This window comes from Orussus abietinus, unplaced genomic scaffold (assembly GCF_000612105.2).
Source record: "Orussus abietinus isolate OABI.00-Male unplaced genomic scaffold, Oabi_2.0 scaffold79, whole genome shotgun sequence".
Classification (NCBI taxonomy): Eukaryota; Metazoa; Arthropoda; class Insecta; order Hymenoptera; family Orussidae; genus Orussus; species Orussus abietinus.
Genome location: NW_019394231.1, coordinates 434,894 through 450,412, shown reverse-complemented (window position 1 = coordinate 450,412; position 15,519 = coordinate 434,894). Strand labels below are relative to the sequence as shown.

General features: G+C 46.5%; 1 protein-coding gene across 1 annotated transcript in view; it reads left to right on the top strand.

The window, feature by feature from the left end:
- Positions 1–15,519, top strand: part of LOC105694763 — a 211,105-nt gene that overhangs the window by 21,305 nt on the left and 174,281 nt on the right. Inside the window, exon 2 of the mRNA XM_023431772.1 lies at positions 2,321–2,459. Coding sequence (XP_023287540.1) covers positions 2,321–2,459 — 139 coding nt within the window. The remainder of the gene's footprint in view (positions 1–2,320; positions 2,460–15,519) is intronic.

Genomic DNA, 15,519 nt, shown 5'->3' with positions numbered 1-15,519 from the left:
CTCAATAAAAACCCCTTTATATTACCGAATAAAATCCAGGAATTTTGCAAGAGGTCCTTCTTTGAGAAGAAAATATAATTTCCCGCTGATTTCTTCAAGATTGACGAAAATGCCTTAACAAATTTAACCTCGCTGTTTAAATCTGTTATTGAGCTACGCGTTGGAACAATTTGTGGACAGGGGTAATTGTCTCACTAGGGGGAGAAAACGACGTTGAATCGAAATTGCAGGAGTCAACCTCGAGGGGCTCCGCTGGAGTAGGTACCTAGAGTACCTAGAGTACCTAGACCTCTCTGAGGACTTCACAGAGGAATTCCAGTAATTAACTTACGAGTATTGTTAACATAAACTCTCGACTTGTAGGGTCTCTTGTGTATGCCGAACGCACGTCGTGGACTCCTCTCTCTCTCTCTCTGCCTCTCTTTGCGTATTTTGCGAGAGTACACTTTGTACCGTTCTATGTACTTTAATGTACATACCGAAGTGCAAGTGGATATACAGTCGCGGGTTGTTTCTTCCTCCCTCGACTGGCGTTTTCCTAGATTTCTATTTTTATTTCTATTATTAAAAAGAAATATATTTTTATTTCCATTATTAAAAAGAAATATATTTTTCTGGCCCACTGACGAGCGTTCTTCGGGAACTTCATCAGGGTCTCAAGGTGTCCCAAAAGCAAGCGGTAAAACACGCAACTCCGCTAATATTTACCCTTCTGGGAAATGTCACCGTATTGGAGATCCTCGACATTCCGAGCCTTGACACTAATTTCGAATAATTTTCGAATTCAAGTAAGACCTGATAGTACATAGTCGAAGTAGCTCTTTTCATGTTCATATCCTCGTTCTACAGTAATTTAGCCCGATAAAAAAAAATGTTTTATACGAAAAATGATGCCCCTGATTTTTGTGGTCACATGAAATTTTTTCGGCAATTCTTGGATACTTGGTAAACATGAAAACACGAAAATATTGGTATTATCTCTTAAAAAAAATGAACATTTTATATTCATATCCTCATTCTACAGTAATGGAGCCCGACAAAAAAAATGTTTTATACGAAAAATGATGCCCCTGATTTTTGTGGTCACATCGAATTTTTTCGGCAATTCTTGGATACCTGATAAATATGAAAACACGAAAATATTGGTATTATCTCTTAGAAAAAATGACTGTCGACTCCAATATCCGCGTCAACGTTCTCGCTGTTGTGGATAACAATGCCCCCAGAGTTATCACGTTATCACGGCAGCGCAACGATCGAATGCTGGACGGCCTCTGTTAATTTCACACCCCCTGCACCGATAATGCACCCCTTATGCACCCTCCGCCGAATGTACACTCCGTTAATAATTCATCGGGGCAAATAGCATTCTCGGGATAAGGACCGGACCGGAAGTCAAAGCCCATTGACGTCCTGGCAGCCTTGAAGACAATGGACCTCAAGTCCCGTTGTCGTCTGCCCATCCGTGAAGTTTAATGTCCCAGATATCTCTCGACAATGCTCCGACCTTTGATGCAATAAACGGGGATTGACAAATGGGCATGCAATTGTATCGGATGCACTCGAGGTCCGATCCTCCGGGATGCTGCACCCCAGGCATGAATTTCATCTCGCTCGCGTTTCTTCTCTCCCAGAAAATATTCCTCAGGGAGCGGATAGGCGGAAGTGCGACAAAGTTTGCCGACCACCGGGAGGTAATTAATTAAAGAAGTCAAATCGAGAGGACAAAGATGATTTCCATGCAATTGTATCGGATGCACTCGAGGTCCGATCCTTCGGGATGCTGCACCCCAGGCATGAATTTCATCTCGTTTGCGTTTCTTCTCTCCCAGAAAATATTCCTCAGGGAGCGGATAGGTGGAAGTGCAATAAAATTTTCCGACCACCGGGAGGTAATTAATTAAAGAAGTCAAAAATGATTTGCATGCAATTGTATCGGATGCACTCGAGGTCCGATCCTTCGGGATGCTGCACCCCAGGCATGAATTTCATCTCGTTCGCGTTTCTTCTCTCCCAGAAAATATTCCTCAGGGAACCGATAGGCGGAAGTGCGACAAAGTTTGCCGACCACCGGGAGGTAATTAATTAAAGAAGTCAAATCGAGAGGACAAAGACGATTTGCCAATATTGACCGGCGAGAATTCGTCAGCTAGTTACTTTCCGAATTAAGAGGAAGCTCTTCGGGATCCTTGTCTAGGAGAATTCCAGATTGACTTTTAACTTTCTTAATCTGCCGGAATACTCGGTGGGTGGAGGGTTGCGATCGATTCGACGGTTCTTTCCTCGAGATAATTCACGGTGAGGACGCTTCTTCTTTCAGGAACAACGCGAACACGGTGGCGCCCTCGGCGGTGACGATGCAGAAGAAGGAGCCGCACGAGAACATCGCGAGGATCGCGAAGAGATACCTCGATGACAACATGCAGCAGGCCTGGATAAACCCCCGGCTAATTTCAATGGTGAGTCGGCTTCGGTAAAGGAGGGGCCCTCGAAATGCAAAAGTGCAGAAAAGGAAGTCGTGCCGTGGCCCAGATTCGGTCCGCCGGTCTTCGGGTACTCGTCCCATCGCGATTCATCTCCTGGTCCTCGAGGATCCCGAGGGATCCCCGCACCTGACGGCTCTTAATTAACCCTCGAGTGTAGATATTTCTTCCTTTCGGGCCTCGAAAAGCCGCGGATCGGTAACGGGAGCTTAATTAATCCGCTGCTCGTCGCTCGATTTTCGAGTCCTTCCGCGCGACCCTCGAAGGGCTTTTCGGGGCCGGAGGTCCTCTTAATTAACTGCTTCCCAGTTTTTCACGCCTTTCGGGGACCACGTGGAGTGCCATCCCGATCTGGGCCATCTCTCGGTGCTTTTCCCGGCTTTACGACTCGATTGAGGGGCTTTGAAGCGAGCTTTTTCGAGTGGCTTCTTTGCTTCGCGCTGTCTCTTCTAATTTATCGGCTTTTCCGAATTTCCGCAAATTTGTCCAGGGGATTTTAGTGGGAAAGCCAAGACCTTCTGATCTTACAATTAGTTGGAGATCATTTCTCTTCATTTCTCTCGGTACTCGTACTCGGTACGATAGCAACCGCAAAGTGCAGATTTATGAGACGATGATAGGCCAAAATCACTCAATTCTCATTTAAGGGTTAAAGACCCATCTTTTATCAACCGATCAATTAGTCGTACCTAATTATTTCCTCCGTCAGATGAGAATACGTCAAAGTACTAGATTACATACGCAAAGTGCAGATTGATGATACAATGATAGGCTAAAATGCCTCAATTCCCATTTAATGGTTAAAGAGCCATTTTTTGTCAACCGATCAATTAGTCAACATGCGTACCTAATTATTTCCTCCGTCAGATGAGAATACGTCAAAGTACTAGATTACATACGCAAAGTGCAGATTTATGAGACGATGATAGGCCAAAATCACTCAATTCTCATTTAAGGGTTAAAGACCCATCTTTTATCAACCGATCAATTAGTCAACATGCGTACCTAATTATTATCTTCGTCAGATGAGAATACGTCAAAGTACCAGATACTCGGTACTCGTACTCGTACTCGGTTCTCCTTTTCCTTCGGCTGGTCGCTCGTGCCTCTGGTTTTGCAATTTATGTAACAATCGCTGTTCCGTTTTCTGCATCCACTTTACGTCATATGGCAGCGGATACTGTACTCTCCTCGGCGGTATAAGGAAGTATAGCGTCAGCGTGCCTTGCACTTTGACTTGATTTATGAGCACTTCGCATAACCTGCCGTTGGTATTAGCATACAGGTCGCTGCCCATCGAATGGATAACTTGCTAACCAGACGGGACGTGGTGGATCTTCATGGTCTCTGGCTTCGACGTCCACTTCGTCATCCTTTTGTCCGACGCCTGCCCTCCGTTTCCTGTAATATTCCATTTCCGAGATCACTCGGCCTCGAGATCGCGGATCTCGGTGAAAGTCATCGCAATTCGTCTCGTTTTCAGCTTTCTCCTCGTCGGAAATTGTTATTTTTTTTTTTTTCATCCTCGAGCAATTTTTGCGATCGCCTCCGCCGTGCTCCATTTTTTCCCCCCTCGGTTTCCCTTCGATTAATTGGGCCAGATCGTTTTATTTCTTTTTTTTTTCACTTTTTTTCGGGGATCTCTTTTAACGCTCCTTTATTTCTTCTCGGCTCGTTTATTCCTGGGATTTTTCTCAGTGTCTTATGAATTCAAAAGAGTCTTCTTGGATCACGGTATGTTCCCATTCTTCTCGCGTCACGCAATATCGCGTTCGACATATTTCTGCCGTTATCAGGGGAGGCTTAATCCGAGGGTCTTTCGAAACGAGATCATCCTCACTTTTCCGGATTGGTTTTATATCCGAGGGAGTTTCCCCCGACGCGAGGAAAATCTAGACGACCTCGGATTCTCCCCGGAAGGCGTTATATGGGTTTTGGGAATTTCTTAATATTCACGTCGGCGATATAATAATATGATTTATCCGTCATTGCGGTATTAGATGTCTCGTGCAATTTAATTCCATGAAATTCCCGTTAAAGAAGGCGCAATTAATTATTAAAAAATTAATAAACGCCGAAAATCCCCGTCACTTACGTTCACACCGAATTTCGTCCCCGCTTTTACGCGAGGATTTTCTTTTTCTCCTCGGAATATATTTTCCCCTTTTTCCGATGAAGCCTCGGCTTAGCCTTCCTCCGTCTACCTCCAACTCGGTTAAATCCGAAAGTTCTCAATTGAACGGAAAGGACTTGCTTCCATCCGAGTGATGTCGGGCTTATAAAGTCACTCCACGATCCAATACATTACGTAGCATTGCGTCCGCCATTACTGGGCGCATAAATCTCCCTGCAATGTTTTTGCAAGAATACTTTTTGTTAAAAAGTATTTTTGCAAAAAGTTGTCGCAAAGTCGGGGAGAGGAGGGAACGATTTTTATTCACCGAGGACTCTTTTACATCCGGTATACTTTTCCACCTGGGAGTCGGCGCCTTTGAAAGGCCGCCCCCTCCGGGGTATGCCTCGAATATATTTTTCCTATTTTTCAATCGAACTTCGGCTCGACTCGGAGCCTCCATCTTCGACACGGCGACACCTAGAAACGTCCCCGATGGAGCGGAAGTAACTCGGTTTGGTCCGACTCGAAGAAAACTTAAGAAGGCACCGCACGATCCTGGACATTTGTGTACTCTTCGGGGAGCCATTTTTCCCTACGTTATTTATTCCTGTATATGTTTCGTGCCTCACCAATATTTTGCGAAAAAGTATCCTTGAGTATATAATTTTTTCTTCTAGATTTCGTGGTGTAAAAAAATTCCTCACCTAACATTTATATTCCGTGCCTTCAAGGTATCACATTTTCCTACGTTATTTATTCCTGTATATGAACATATAATTTTTTTTCCTAGATTTCGTATTTTATAAAAATTGCTTATTTAACATTTATATTCCGTATCGTCAAGGTGTCGCACTTCCCCACGTCATTTATTCCATATATACGTTTCGTACCTCTCTAATATTTTGCCGAAAAAGTGTCCTTGAATATATAATTTTTTTTTTCTAGATTTCGTATTTCATAAAAATTGCTTACCTAACATTTATATTCCGTACCTTCGAGGTGTCTTATTTTCTCACGTTATTTATTCCATATATGCATTTCGTACCTCTCAAATATTTTGCGAAAAAGTATCCTCGAATATATAATTTTTTTTTTCTAGATTTCGTATTTCATAAAAATTGCTTACCTAATTAAAACTAAAAAAAACATTTATATTCCATATCGTCAAGGTGTTGCATTTTCTCACGGTATTTATTCCCCTATACGTATCGTCGAGTCGAGTCGAAATTCGAGAAGCCTAAACACCCCAGAGGGAATAATTAATTACCGAGTTAGCAACAAATGATTTGCTCGGTTTTGTCCCTCGTTCCGGGACTCGGGGGGTCTTTCGTGGACTTCTTCGAGCCTAATTCCCGAGTTCATTCGAAAGGGGAAGGTGTCTTCCGGGATATCTCGCGGATTCGCCGAGGACCCTGCAGAGGGTCTGCCGCCGACGCGAGGGGTGGATTATAGGAAAGGAAGGGGTTGGAGGCGCGGTTTAATATTCGCCTTTGTTCGCTTCATTAGCGCCGCACAAAAGTGGCTTAAAATAATTGAGTCTACCGCGGATATAATGGCTATTCTGATATTCCATTGTTGCACCCCGCGCGGACTCCTGATTCGCGGCATTATCCCTCGGCTGCTTATTTCTCATTGTGTGCCACCCCCCGTCGCCCACTTTTGTTTTTATTTAATATTTCAACTCCCCTTTACGCCAATATCTGCGTCGCCCCGACGACGACGTCTCCGTGTCTCTTTGCCGGGACTCCAGGGGTTGTCACCCGTTCCCTTATCAGAGATAAAAAAAAAAGTCACCAAAAAGGACGAGGCGCATTTTGCGATTTTTCTAAACAATCCAAAGTGTATGGTAAATTATAACCGACGTTTAATGGTGGTCTCACGCTTTCTTACTTTATGTGGAGCTCTTTCGTTCCGGGGAGCGATTCAATTGAGTTTTTTAATACGCCGCTGAGTGTCTTCCCCGAGCAGAAGGAGGACAAAGGTCCTGCTCCTTTTTTTAATTATTGCGTCTAGCCGGCGACGTGGCGTCCATCCCCGAGGCCGTTTCCTTGCATTCCGATGCACGGGGAATTATAAAAAGGGGGTCATACTTTTCGCGAAAATGATTCCCCCCCTCGGAGGATATTCCCCAGAAAATTATTCGATACTCCACATTTACCCCCCCGACGTTATTTAATTTCGGTAAAGATGGGGAATTGATATCATTTGAATTATAAGATTTGTCGGTGCATCCTGGATGTACTCGAGATGCTCTCCCGAGGGAATGATCGCACCTGGAATATTTTTAGCAATTAATAAGGGGGAGCTCCGTAAGCAATTTCGAAGCTGCTAGGGACTTTTCCCCTCCTGGATGCGATTGAGGGTCGCGGGCGAAACTTTCCCTAGGAGAGAGAGAGAGAGAGAAATGCTGGGGCTTTCATTTGTTCCACTTCGGTTTGACTTGCAGGAGGTACGTCCTCCAGGAGGTCCTTTGAGGTCCTCCCAGTCTCTTGTCCTCGCCCCCTGGGGAAGTTTCGCCTCGCGAGATTTACCGTGGCGCTTAGTTGTATGAAGAAAAAAAATTAAAAGTCCCCAACACCCCCGAAGGGGTGTTTCGCTTCAACATTGCGAAACTTATTAATGCGAGGACCTTAGGTTAAAAGTTCCCTCTGCTCCCCGGCGGGCGTCTGCGACGGAGGATAATATTTGAAAATTCGAAATCTCGGAGAATGTTAAATATCTTCCATTAAAGGGGACTCAGGGAGAAAAAATTAAAAAATTAAAAAATTGAATCAGGGATGATTTGTCAAGTCTTGCGGGGAAGTTCAGGTGGACGACACAGCTCGTGGGGATATTTCCCTAATGAGAATATCCAATCTTGCCAATGGTGCCTCGTCACAAACTCTGGACTATTGGCCAGGGGGTGTAGAATGGAAGAGGAGCGGCAGAGGGGGTGGGATCTATTGAAAATTATTCCTACATCGACGTTATCCGTTAACGGGGTGGTTTCAGCCCTGAGGTCGCCTAGACGAGCCCTGCAGCTCGGTTTGTATTGGAATTAAATATCGGAAATATCGGCAAACCAACCCTGGGAGTGCACCGGATACCCTAAAGGGGATGAAAAAGGACCAGCGGAAGGACGAGCATGCTCGAGACAGGAGGGATGAAAATAGGCGGGGTGGAAATGATTTCCCGCCCAGGGCGCGAAAAAGCCCCGCGATCCCTAGGATTCGGTGGCCGAGGGTTGGAAAAAGTTATTGATAATTTTTTATCACTCCCGGAGAAGCTGGAATATTTCCGAATGCCCGAACGAAGGGAGATAAAAAAAGATCCCTATATACGGGAGCGGAAAATCATCGATATTTCTTCTCCCTCTCCCCTTTTCGGACTTTCTTTCCTTTCCATTTGTTTTTCGGAACTAAGAGGGGAGCGATGGGTTTTTATTTTCTTTTTAGCAACCGGAGGGGTGGCGAGGGTAAATAAAAAAATGCCAAAAGTACCCAGTGCTCGTTAGACTTTGGAAGGGTGGTTCCGCCGAAGTGCTCAATCCCGGTAACTCGGAATTAAGGGGGTAATAATCGGCGCTTCCCCCATTTCCTACCCTTAATTTTCCCTCCTTTGGAGGGGGCGAGGAGGAAGTCGCCGGGGATAATTCAGAGGGCGACGTGGGCCATGGTCAGGAAAAAGTCGATGATTATTTCTGCCCTCTGCAACCCCCTCATCGGGAGTTGTGGCCGGGGGTGGAGGCGGTAAGACGTCGCCGGCAGAGGGGTGGTTTCCAGCGATTATTTCGCTTTCCCGGTAAATGGCACATAAACGTAGCCACGGGGTGGGTTTTGGCCTTCCACCAGGATCCTGGATTAACTAACCGGACGGGAGCATGATTTATAAGAAGGGAACGACGAGGGGTGGTTCTCCTCGGGGGTGGATTTCGATACCTCCGCGTCGTCGCGACCACCCCCCAAAAAGACCCTTCCAGGAAATTCCACATCCCGTAATTATTTTATTACTAATTACCCTTAATTTATTCATCAGACGTTCTCCAGGTTCTCCAGGTTCTCCAGGTTCGCCAAAAATGCTGGGCGAATTTTTCGGCCCGTTCTGGAAATTCTGGAATTCCTGATTTCGGAATTTTCAGAGGTCATGGGGGTTCTCCGGATCCGCAGCATCCCTCCGGAAACGCGGCCCACCACCCTTTTACGAAACAACCCCCGTCGTGAGTCAACCGGAGTTGAGGAATACTTGAGGACTCTGCAGGCGTAGCTTCGGGCCACCCCTCGAGTTCTTCCTTTCGAGCCGTCTGATGAGAAATAAAGTGGCCGTAAATCCACCCCTTCTTGCTCACCACCTTCCAGCCCCGTCGCGCTTCGACTCGTTCCCCGAATTCTCGTAAAGAGAGCCGACGAGTTGGGGGTGGGACATGGCCAGTACCCTCCGAGGGGATGCTCGACCTACCCCCGAGGACCCGGCCTGGAAAAGACGACCTTTCTTCCCCTGGAATTATTGCGATTGGTCCGTGGGACCGAGTGCTCCGAAACTGTCCGAGGCAGCCCAACGATCATCCCTTAACTCCGGAAACAAATCCCCGAAAAAGCCAAATTATACATTTAGAAATTAAGTAATGGTTTTGTCACTCTGCCAAAAAATTGCCAATTTATTTGTCACTCTAGATGGGGTTGAAAAAAATTAAGAAGGAAATAGTACATGAGAAAATTCTCGTTGGAACCTTTTCATCGGTCATCGGTACAATGTGGACGTCCACCCTTTTCAAGAAACACCCCTTTGTCCCGTCTTAGGGCGACGTTAGTAGAGTATGAATTTCTTTGTCAACTGGAGTCGAGAAACATATTCTTTGTATGCAAATGGGTTGTACGCGGGGGTGGGTGGGGGAGACTGCTCGGATTTCCACATTCTTACGCATTTCCCACCCTCGACAAAAGAAAGTGACATCACGGTTATCTCCGTCACCACCCCCGACGATCCATCCACCCCTGCGTGATATTTCTTGCTTACTTCTGGCCACCCTTTTCAGCAACGTGTCTCACTCTTTCTCTCGCTATCTCCCTATCTTTTATTCTCATTCACGGGGTTATCAATTCTAGGATATTCATAATTTTTCCTTGAATTTAACCCACCAAGGAAAACTTTCACCTCAACCTTAAACCGCGGCGTGTAATTAAGGGTAAGATTAATCCCAGCCTCGCGGCCATGAAAAATATGTTCATAAATTAATAATCCGTCTTCTCACGCCCCGTTTTCTCCCTCCTCGCGATGGATGCCCCTGAAAAACACCCTTAAAAATATCCAGGATTAATTAGTTCCTTCAACTGCGGGTATTATTCCAAATTTCTTCAAAATCACCGCCTCCACCCTTTACTCCTCTAGATGGAAAAATATCTTTTTCCCGTCCGCAAAAAGCGTCGGTAGAATTATTTTTTTTTCATCCCCAACTTCGCTCGCAGTTCGATTTCCATGCAATTAAATTCGGCGGGGTGAGGATTCGATCTCTCGCTAAAGGAAATTCATTTATGCCGGAATCTCGGCGATATTCGCGCCCGTTTGCCATTTTGGCAGCGGAGGTCGGGGGTGCGACCGAGTGCCATTTCTCTTGGGGTGGCAAGGCGAAAATCGAAAGCGCTGACTACGAAATAACCGTGAGAGACTCTCCGGCTTTTTTTATCCGACACAAAGTAGCACTTTGCCAAATGACCCGAATCTTTTTAGGGCGCCGTCGCGCCGCCGGTGAAAGAAAGGCGATCGGGATTCGTTCTCAAAAGCGACGCCCTGGAAATCCACCCCCAATTGGGGGTGAAGGGCTGCCACCCCTCAATGGGCGACATTAATTTTACGAGCCGCATTGCCGGTTAGGACCTTCCGACGAGATTGACTAATCGTGAAAGGACCCCATTTTTCGACAGGCCGATTGCTTCGCCCGAGCGATTTGACCGCCATTAGGGGATGCTTTTTTTTTTCTCCTACCACCACAATGTACCTAGGGGTTACATAGGCTCAAATTGATTCTCCTAGTCTCCTGGGTATTCTAACCATTATTTAATTACGATAGGACGAGGCATTTGGCTGGGCCAAAATTTCCAGAAGGCATTATTTTTTCTAAGTGCTCGTAGGGTTGCCGCCACTCGTGCAGTAAGATCGGATATGTGCGGCTAAATCCGATTTATAAATATACCCGGCGATATATATACGGTTTATAAATATTAAACCAAGATCAAGACGGCGAGCGTAACGTTAAGGGCTGAACCGAGCATTGAGGGAGGATCATGGGGGATTTACAGGGGTTGGTAGGCTCCTCGAAATTACCCCTTATACGCACTTATACGCGTCTATTGCTCTCTGTTATTCTCCTATATGTATTAACTACCCAGGTTATGGGACAAGTAAGGATATATGTGCCTCCGTACGTGTCTCTTAAGTCTGGGTGGATAATTAAAATGCCGATGGACTGCGTAAAGTGTCTCCAGTTTATTAAAATCAAAAGGGTGACAGGAGTTCCAAGGATACCAAAATTTAGGGGCGGCTTTTGGCAGCTCTAGGAAGAAATCCAGGCTCGCGGGTGCACCCTCCAAATTCATTGGGGTGGACGAGCATTTGGATTGATTTTAGAGCCGTCAACCCCTGTCGGAAGCGGGGATTGACTTCTGCTTTCAGAATGGTGACGAAAAACTAGACGGAACGTGCGGACACGCATTTCGAAAAGGCCGCGACGGTGCTGATAAATTACTTCGACACCCCTTCGACCCCTTTCAATCATATTTCCTCCGAATTGCGGCATTAATCAAGGGTGTGTCCTCTCTCCAAGTTCACCCCTTACCCCCGGAATCCGGAAGCACTTATTTACAAGCATATATCTCCCCCCAAAACAGAAATACCCTCACCTTCCTTTCGCTCTGAGAAAATCAAGAAATGAATAAATGCCTCGGATAAAATAATCTGGATTAAAAAAAAAAAATACGTGTGATAAATATTGAAATAAAGAACGATAGAATATCAAAGCGGGACATTGTGAAGTTCCTGAATGCGGAATTCATTTTAGGACTTCTGTTGGAATTCTCGTGGTTTTCTGCGATCGAGGGTCGATTTTAATTATTTAAATAATTTAATTAAATAGATTGGTGGGTTTTGGGAGGTTCGGGTTTGGACCTAAGGGAGGAAGATCCCTTATATCGTCTGATTCACGGAAGTAATGTCTATCTTCTGTGGACTATCGGAGCCACACCCCATCGTTGACGTTTTCATCCCCGAGAACGGCTCGGCACTATCCTCCCTCTCTCTATCCGTCCCTCGTGGTTGACGTGATTTAATCCCACAGACCTCATCTTCCCGATTGGGGGATGAACTAACTTTTCAATCAGCCGTCAGTAAGGCGATTCGCAAGGGTGAAAATCCCCGAGAAGTGCAGTCCCATGAAAATGATGCGAAAAATGAATGTTCTTGCACTTTTCCTATCTCCGGCCCAGGGTCCATTTCCCATGTTCCCTTTTCTCGGTGCCTCGTTTTTCCACCCTGTGGGGATTTTTCTCGGCTCCCTTAACGGTGTGTTAACGACGTTTTCACGTGATAACACGCGAGGCAAAAGTGAAAAACGACGGAGCGACCTGGCCGACCTGATTAACCCCGCAATTAGCTCGACTAGATTCGATCCACCGGTCGGTCTCTCCCTCTTTCCCTCTTGTCGGCCTCGCCAAAGCCACCCCCGGAAATGGATTCTAATTTGCGATCATACCACGGGCAATCGTACGCATTAATGAAGCCCAGGTTTTCGAGAGGGCCGATTACGTGTGTTGCCGCTCGCGTGAAAACGAGCGCTTCGTTGCTTCTAATTAACGACGAGACTTTGCCGAAACCTCCCCGAGAACGGCCGGAAGGCACGGATTCTCTCCAGGGTTTGATAAACCCGATAACTCGGCTAAATGACCAAATTCGAGTCGTACGTCGGTCAGGATTTTCGGTGATTACTTCTAATTAATGATTTCCAGGTAAGCCGATTTTATCGAAATTTCGTTTTAAACATGTTTCAAGTATCCTTTACAACTCCCCGAAAATAATAAAAAAATACCCCTTCAGTGGTAAGCCTTTTTGACGTACGGGCGAATTTCATCAGGGCGTACAGGCGATATTCGACCAAACGTCGGACGCACTTATGGGTCCATATCGTCGGTTAGGATTTTCGTTGATTACTTCTAATTAATGATTTCCAGGTAAGCCGATTTTATCGAAATTTCGTTTTAAACATGTTTCAAGTATCCTTTACAACTCCCCGAAAATAATAAAAAAATACCCCTTCAGCGGTAAGTCTTTTTGGCGTAGGGGCGAATTTCATCAGGACGTACAGGCGATATTCGACCAAACGTCGGACGCACTTATGGGTCCATATCGTCGGTTAGGATTTTCGTTGATTACTTCTAATTAATGATTTTCAGTTAAGCCGATTTTATCGAAATTTCGTTTTAAACATGTTTCAAGTATCCTTTACAACTCCCCGAAAATAATAAAAAAATACCCCTTCAGCGGTAAGTCTTTTTGGCGTAGGGGCGAATTTCATCAGGGCGTACAGGCGATATTCGACCAAACGTCGGACGCACTTATGGGTCCATATCCCGGAAAGGAATAACTTGTCGCTTTTAATTCAACCCCTTCCCGTGAGCAATAACCCCTCAAGGATCGGCGTTTACGTCGGCCGAAGAAAGCTCGGAGAAAAAATGGGGAAAAATTGGCAAAAAAAAAAATGGAGGCCTCCTTGCGTCTTATGAATGTGTCTAGTTTTTAAAAGCGCCATCCTAACGGAATTACGAGGGTCTTCGTTATTACGCGAGTCCCGGGGATCCTCCCCGTCGCGACGCCGGCGTCGCCTCGGAGAGGAGCCAGCGGCCATTATGCCGAAGACACGCGTGTTAGGCCAACATAATATCTGCGACCTGAAGCCAGGATGGGTAGGTCGAGCTTTTTTCCGAGCTCGGCGAAGCGTCCTGGGGAAAGCGTCTTCAGGAAATGAAAGGCGTCTCGTGAGCTCCTCGCAGGATCCTCGAGTCCTTTTCTTTCGACACGCGACGTCCCCCAGGAGCAGGAGGGTTAACTCCTCCCCTGGTTGTTAGGTCGCACAAAGGACTGGCAGGTGTCCTTATCCTCCTTGACGGGACGAGGTTACGAGGGGTAAGGACAGGATTTTTATTTCCCAAATTGCCATTATTTTCTATTTTTACGAGGGATCATTTCAGGAATTTTTACAGGATTTCTTAGTCCTGGTTTTCAGGCGGGACGAGGTTGAACGTAAGTAAAGGACCCTAAAGAAGCGGTATTAAATTGAAATTGTAATAAACTTGAGATGCAGAAATTTTTGTAATGGACATTTTTAAATAATACATTTTTACTGGCTTAGTAGCAGTAGCGATAAATTTTATTAATTTCCTCTCCTTGCCATCCCGACCATCCTGGTTCCTCTCGGAGTTTCGGGTCGGTTCCGGATTGTGAGCCGGACGTCACCTCGGGGTAGCTTTATCGGCAACCCCGTCGGGTCGGAAACGCAATTTCCACCCCCGGGCGAGATAGAGGTACGAACTGACCCTCGCAAGTCGGTGCACACCGGGGTGACCGACTCGTTCTTCGCCCTCTGGAATAATAAGCGGATCGTTAGCATTGATTAAACCATGCCGATGGGAAACCACCCCCACCGAAGGTGCGATCCCATCGCCACAACCCTTCCACCCCCTTAACCCCCCCGGGCTGCATTTCTTCGCGCGGCGATAAATAAAATCCACCCCATAATTTATTAACCCCCTTTCTTAGCCAAGAAAATACCCTCAGTCATTATTTCCGAAATTAACCAGCGATAACCTCGAGTCGTTAAGCGGCCTCGCTTTCCTTAGGGGGTGGAAGGCGAAGCCCACTCGTTAAATTTCGATTAAATGTCCCGAGCAGACGACGATCCATGGGATTTATGTCGGCGAGACTCGACGTACTCGTAAGGCGATTAATAATATTTTTACCCCTTCTTTCTGTTTTTTTCGGAAAACCACCCCTTGGAGGAGTGCAGCCCTCTCGGGCCGGGATTATGCACCGCCCTCCTTAATTCCTCCAGGCCACCCTTAACGACAACGTCGGGCTTCGTTTTTCGTTTCGTTTCCCCCGTTTCCGCGTTTTTACCCCCGCGACCCCCAACCCCTAGGGATCGTTAGGGCGTCCTTTGGATGAATATTGTAACTACCGTCGATGAGCCGCGGATCGCCGATAAGGCGACCAGCCAGGCCTTGATAAAATGTCCTTAACGAGAGGTCCCTCCAGGAAGATACTGAATACACCTCGGGAGCCGTTAATGGGCTTTGTTAATTTCCCCCCTCCCCCCGACATCTCCTCTTTTTCTTCATTTTAAATTAATTATACTTGCCGGACGCGGAGGTTTGCTTCGCGATCGAGATATTTCGAGGGTGGTTTAAGCCTCCCGCCTTCTACATTTAGATTCGAACTGATTTTTTGTTACTTTTTTTCTCTCTTTCCTTCCCTCCAGACGGGACAATTCCGGGGACAAAGCTCGGGCGATAAAGCTTTGGTCACGCAGGCCCTTCAATTTGCAAAGGGCCGGAGAAAGGAGCGGTTGAAGTAAGGAGACGAGGGAGGCGCGAAACGTCGTGGCCGCACAATCGGCGGCGATGCACTCGGCGGTGCATCTGGCGATGCACGGAACGGTCGGGGGTTTTAATTACAATGCAATTTTTTTCTCCCGGTGGCGGCACCCTCCCTTTGAAATGCTGTTAGGGCTTGCACTCGAATACACGAAGCAATCTGGTCCTCGAGGCGGCGTTTTGATCCGCGAAGATTAAAGGGAGGACGGGGAGGGTGTCCTTTCTTTCCTCCACGACGACCCCCCGCGAAGCTCACCCCCGACGGCCTTCTGTGAGCTGCGACTCTTAACACTCCTCGGTACGTAAA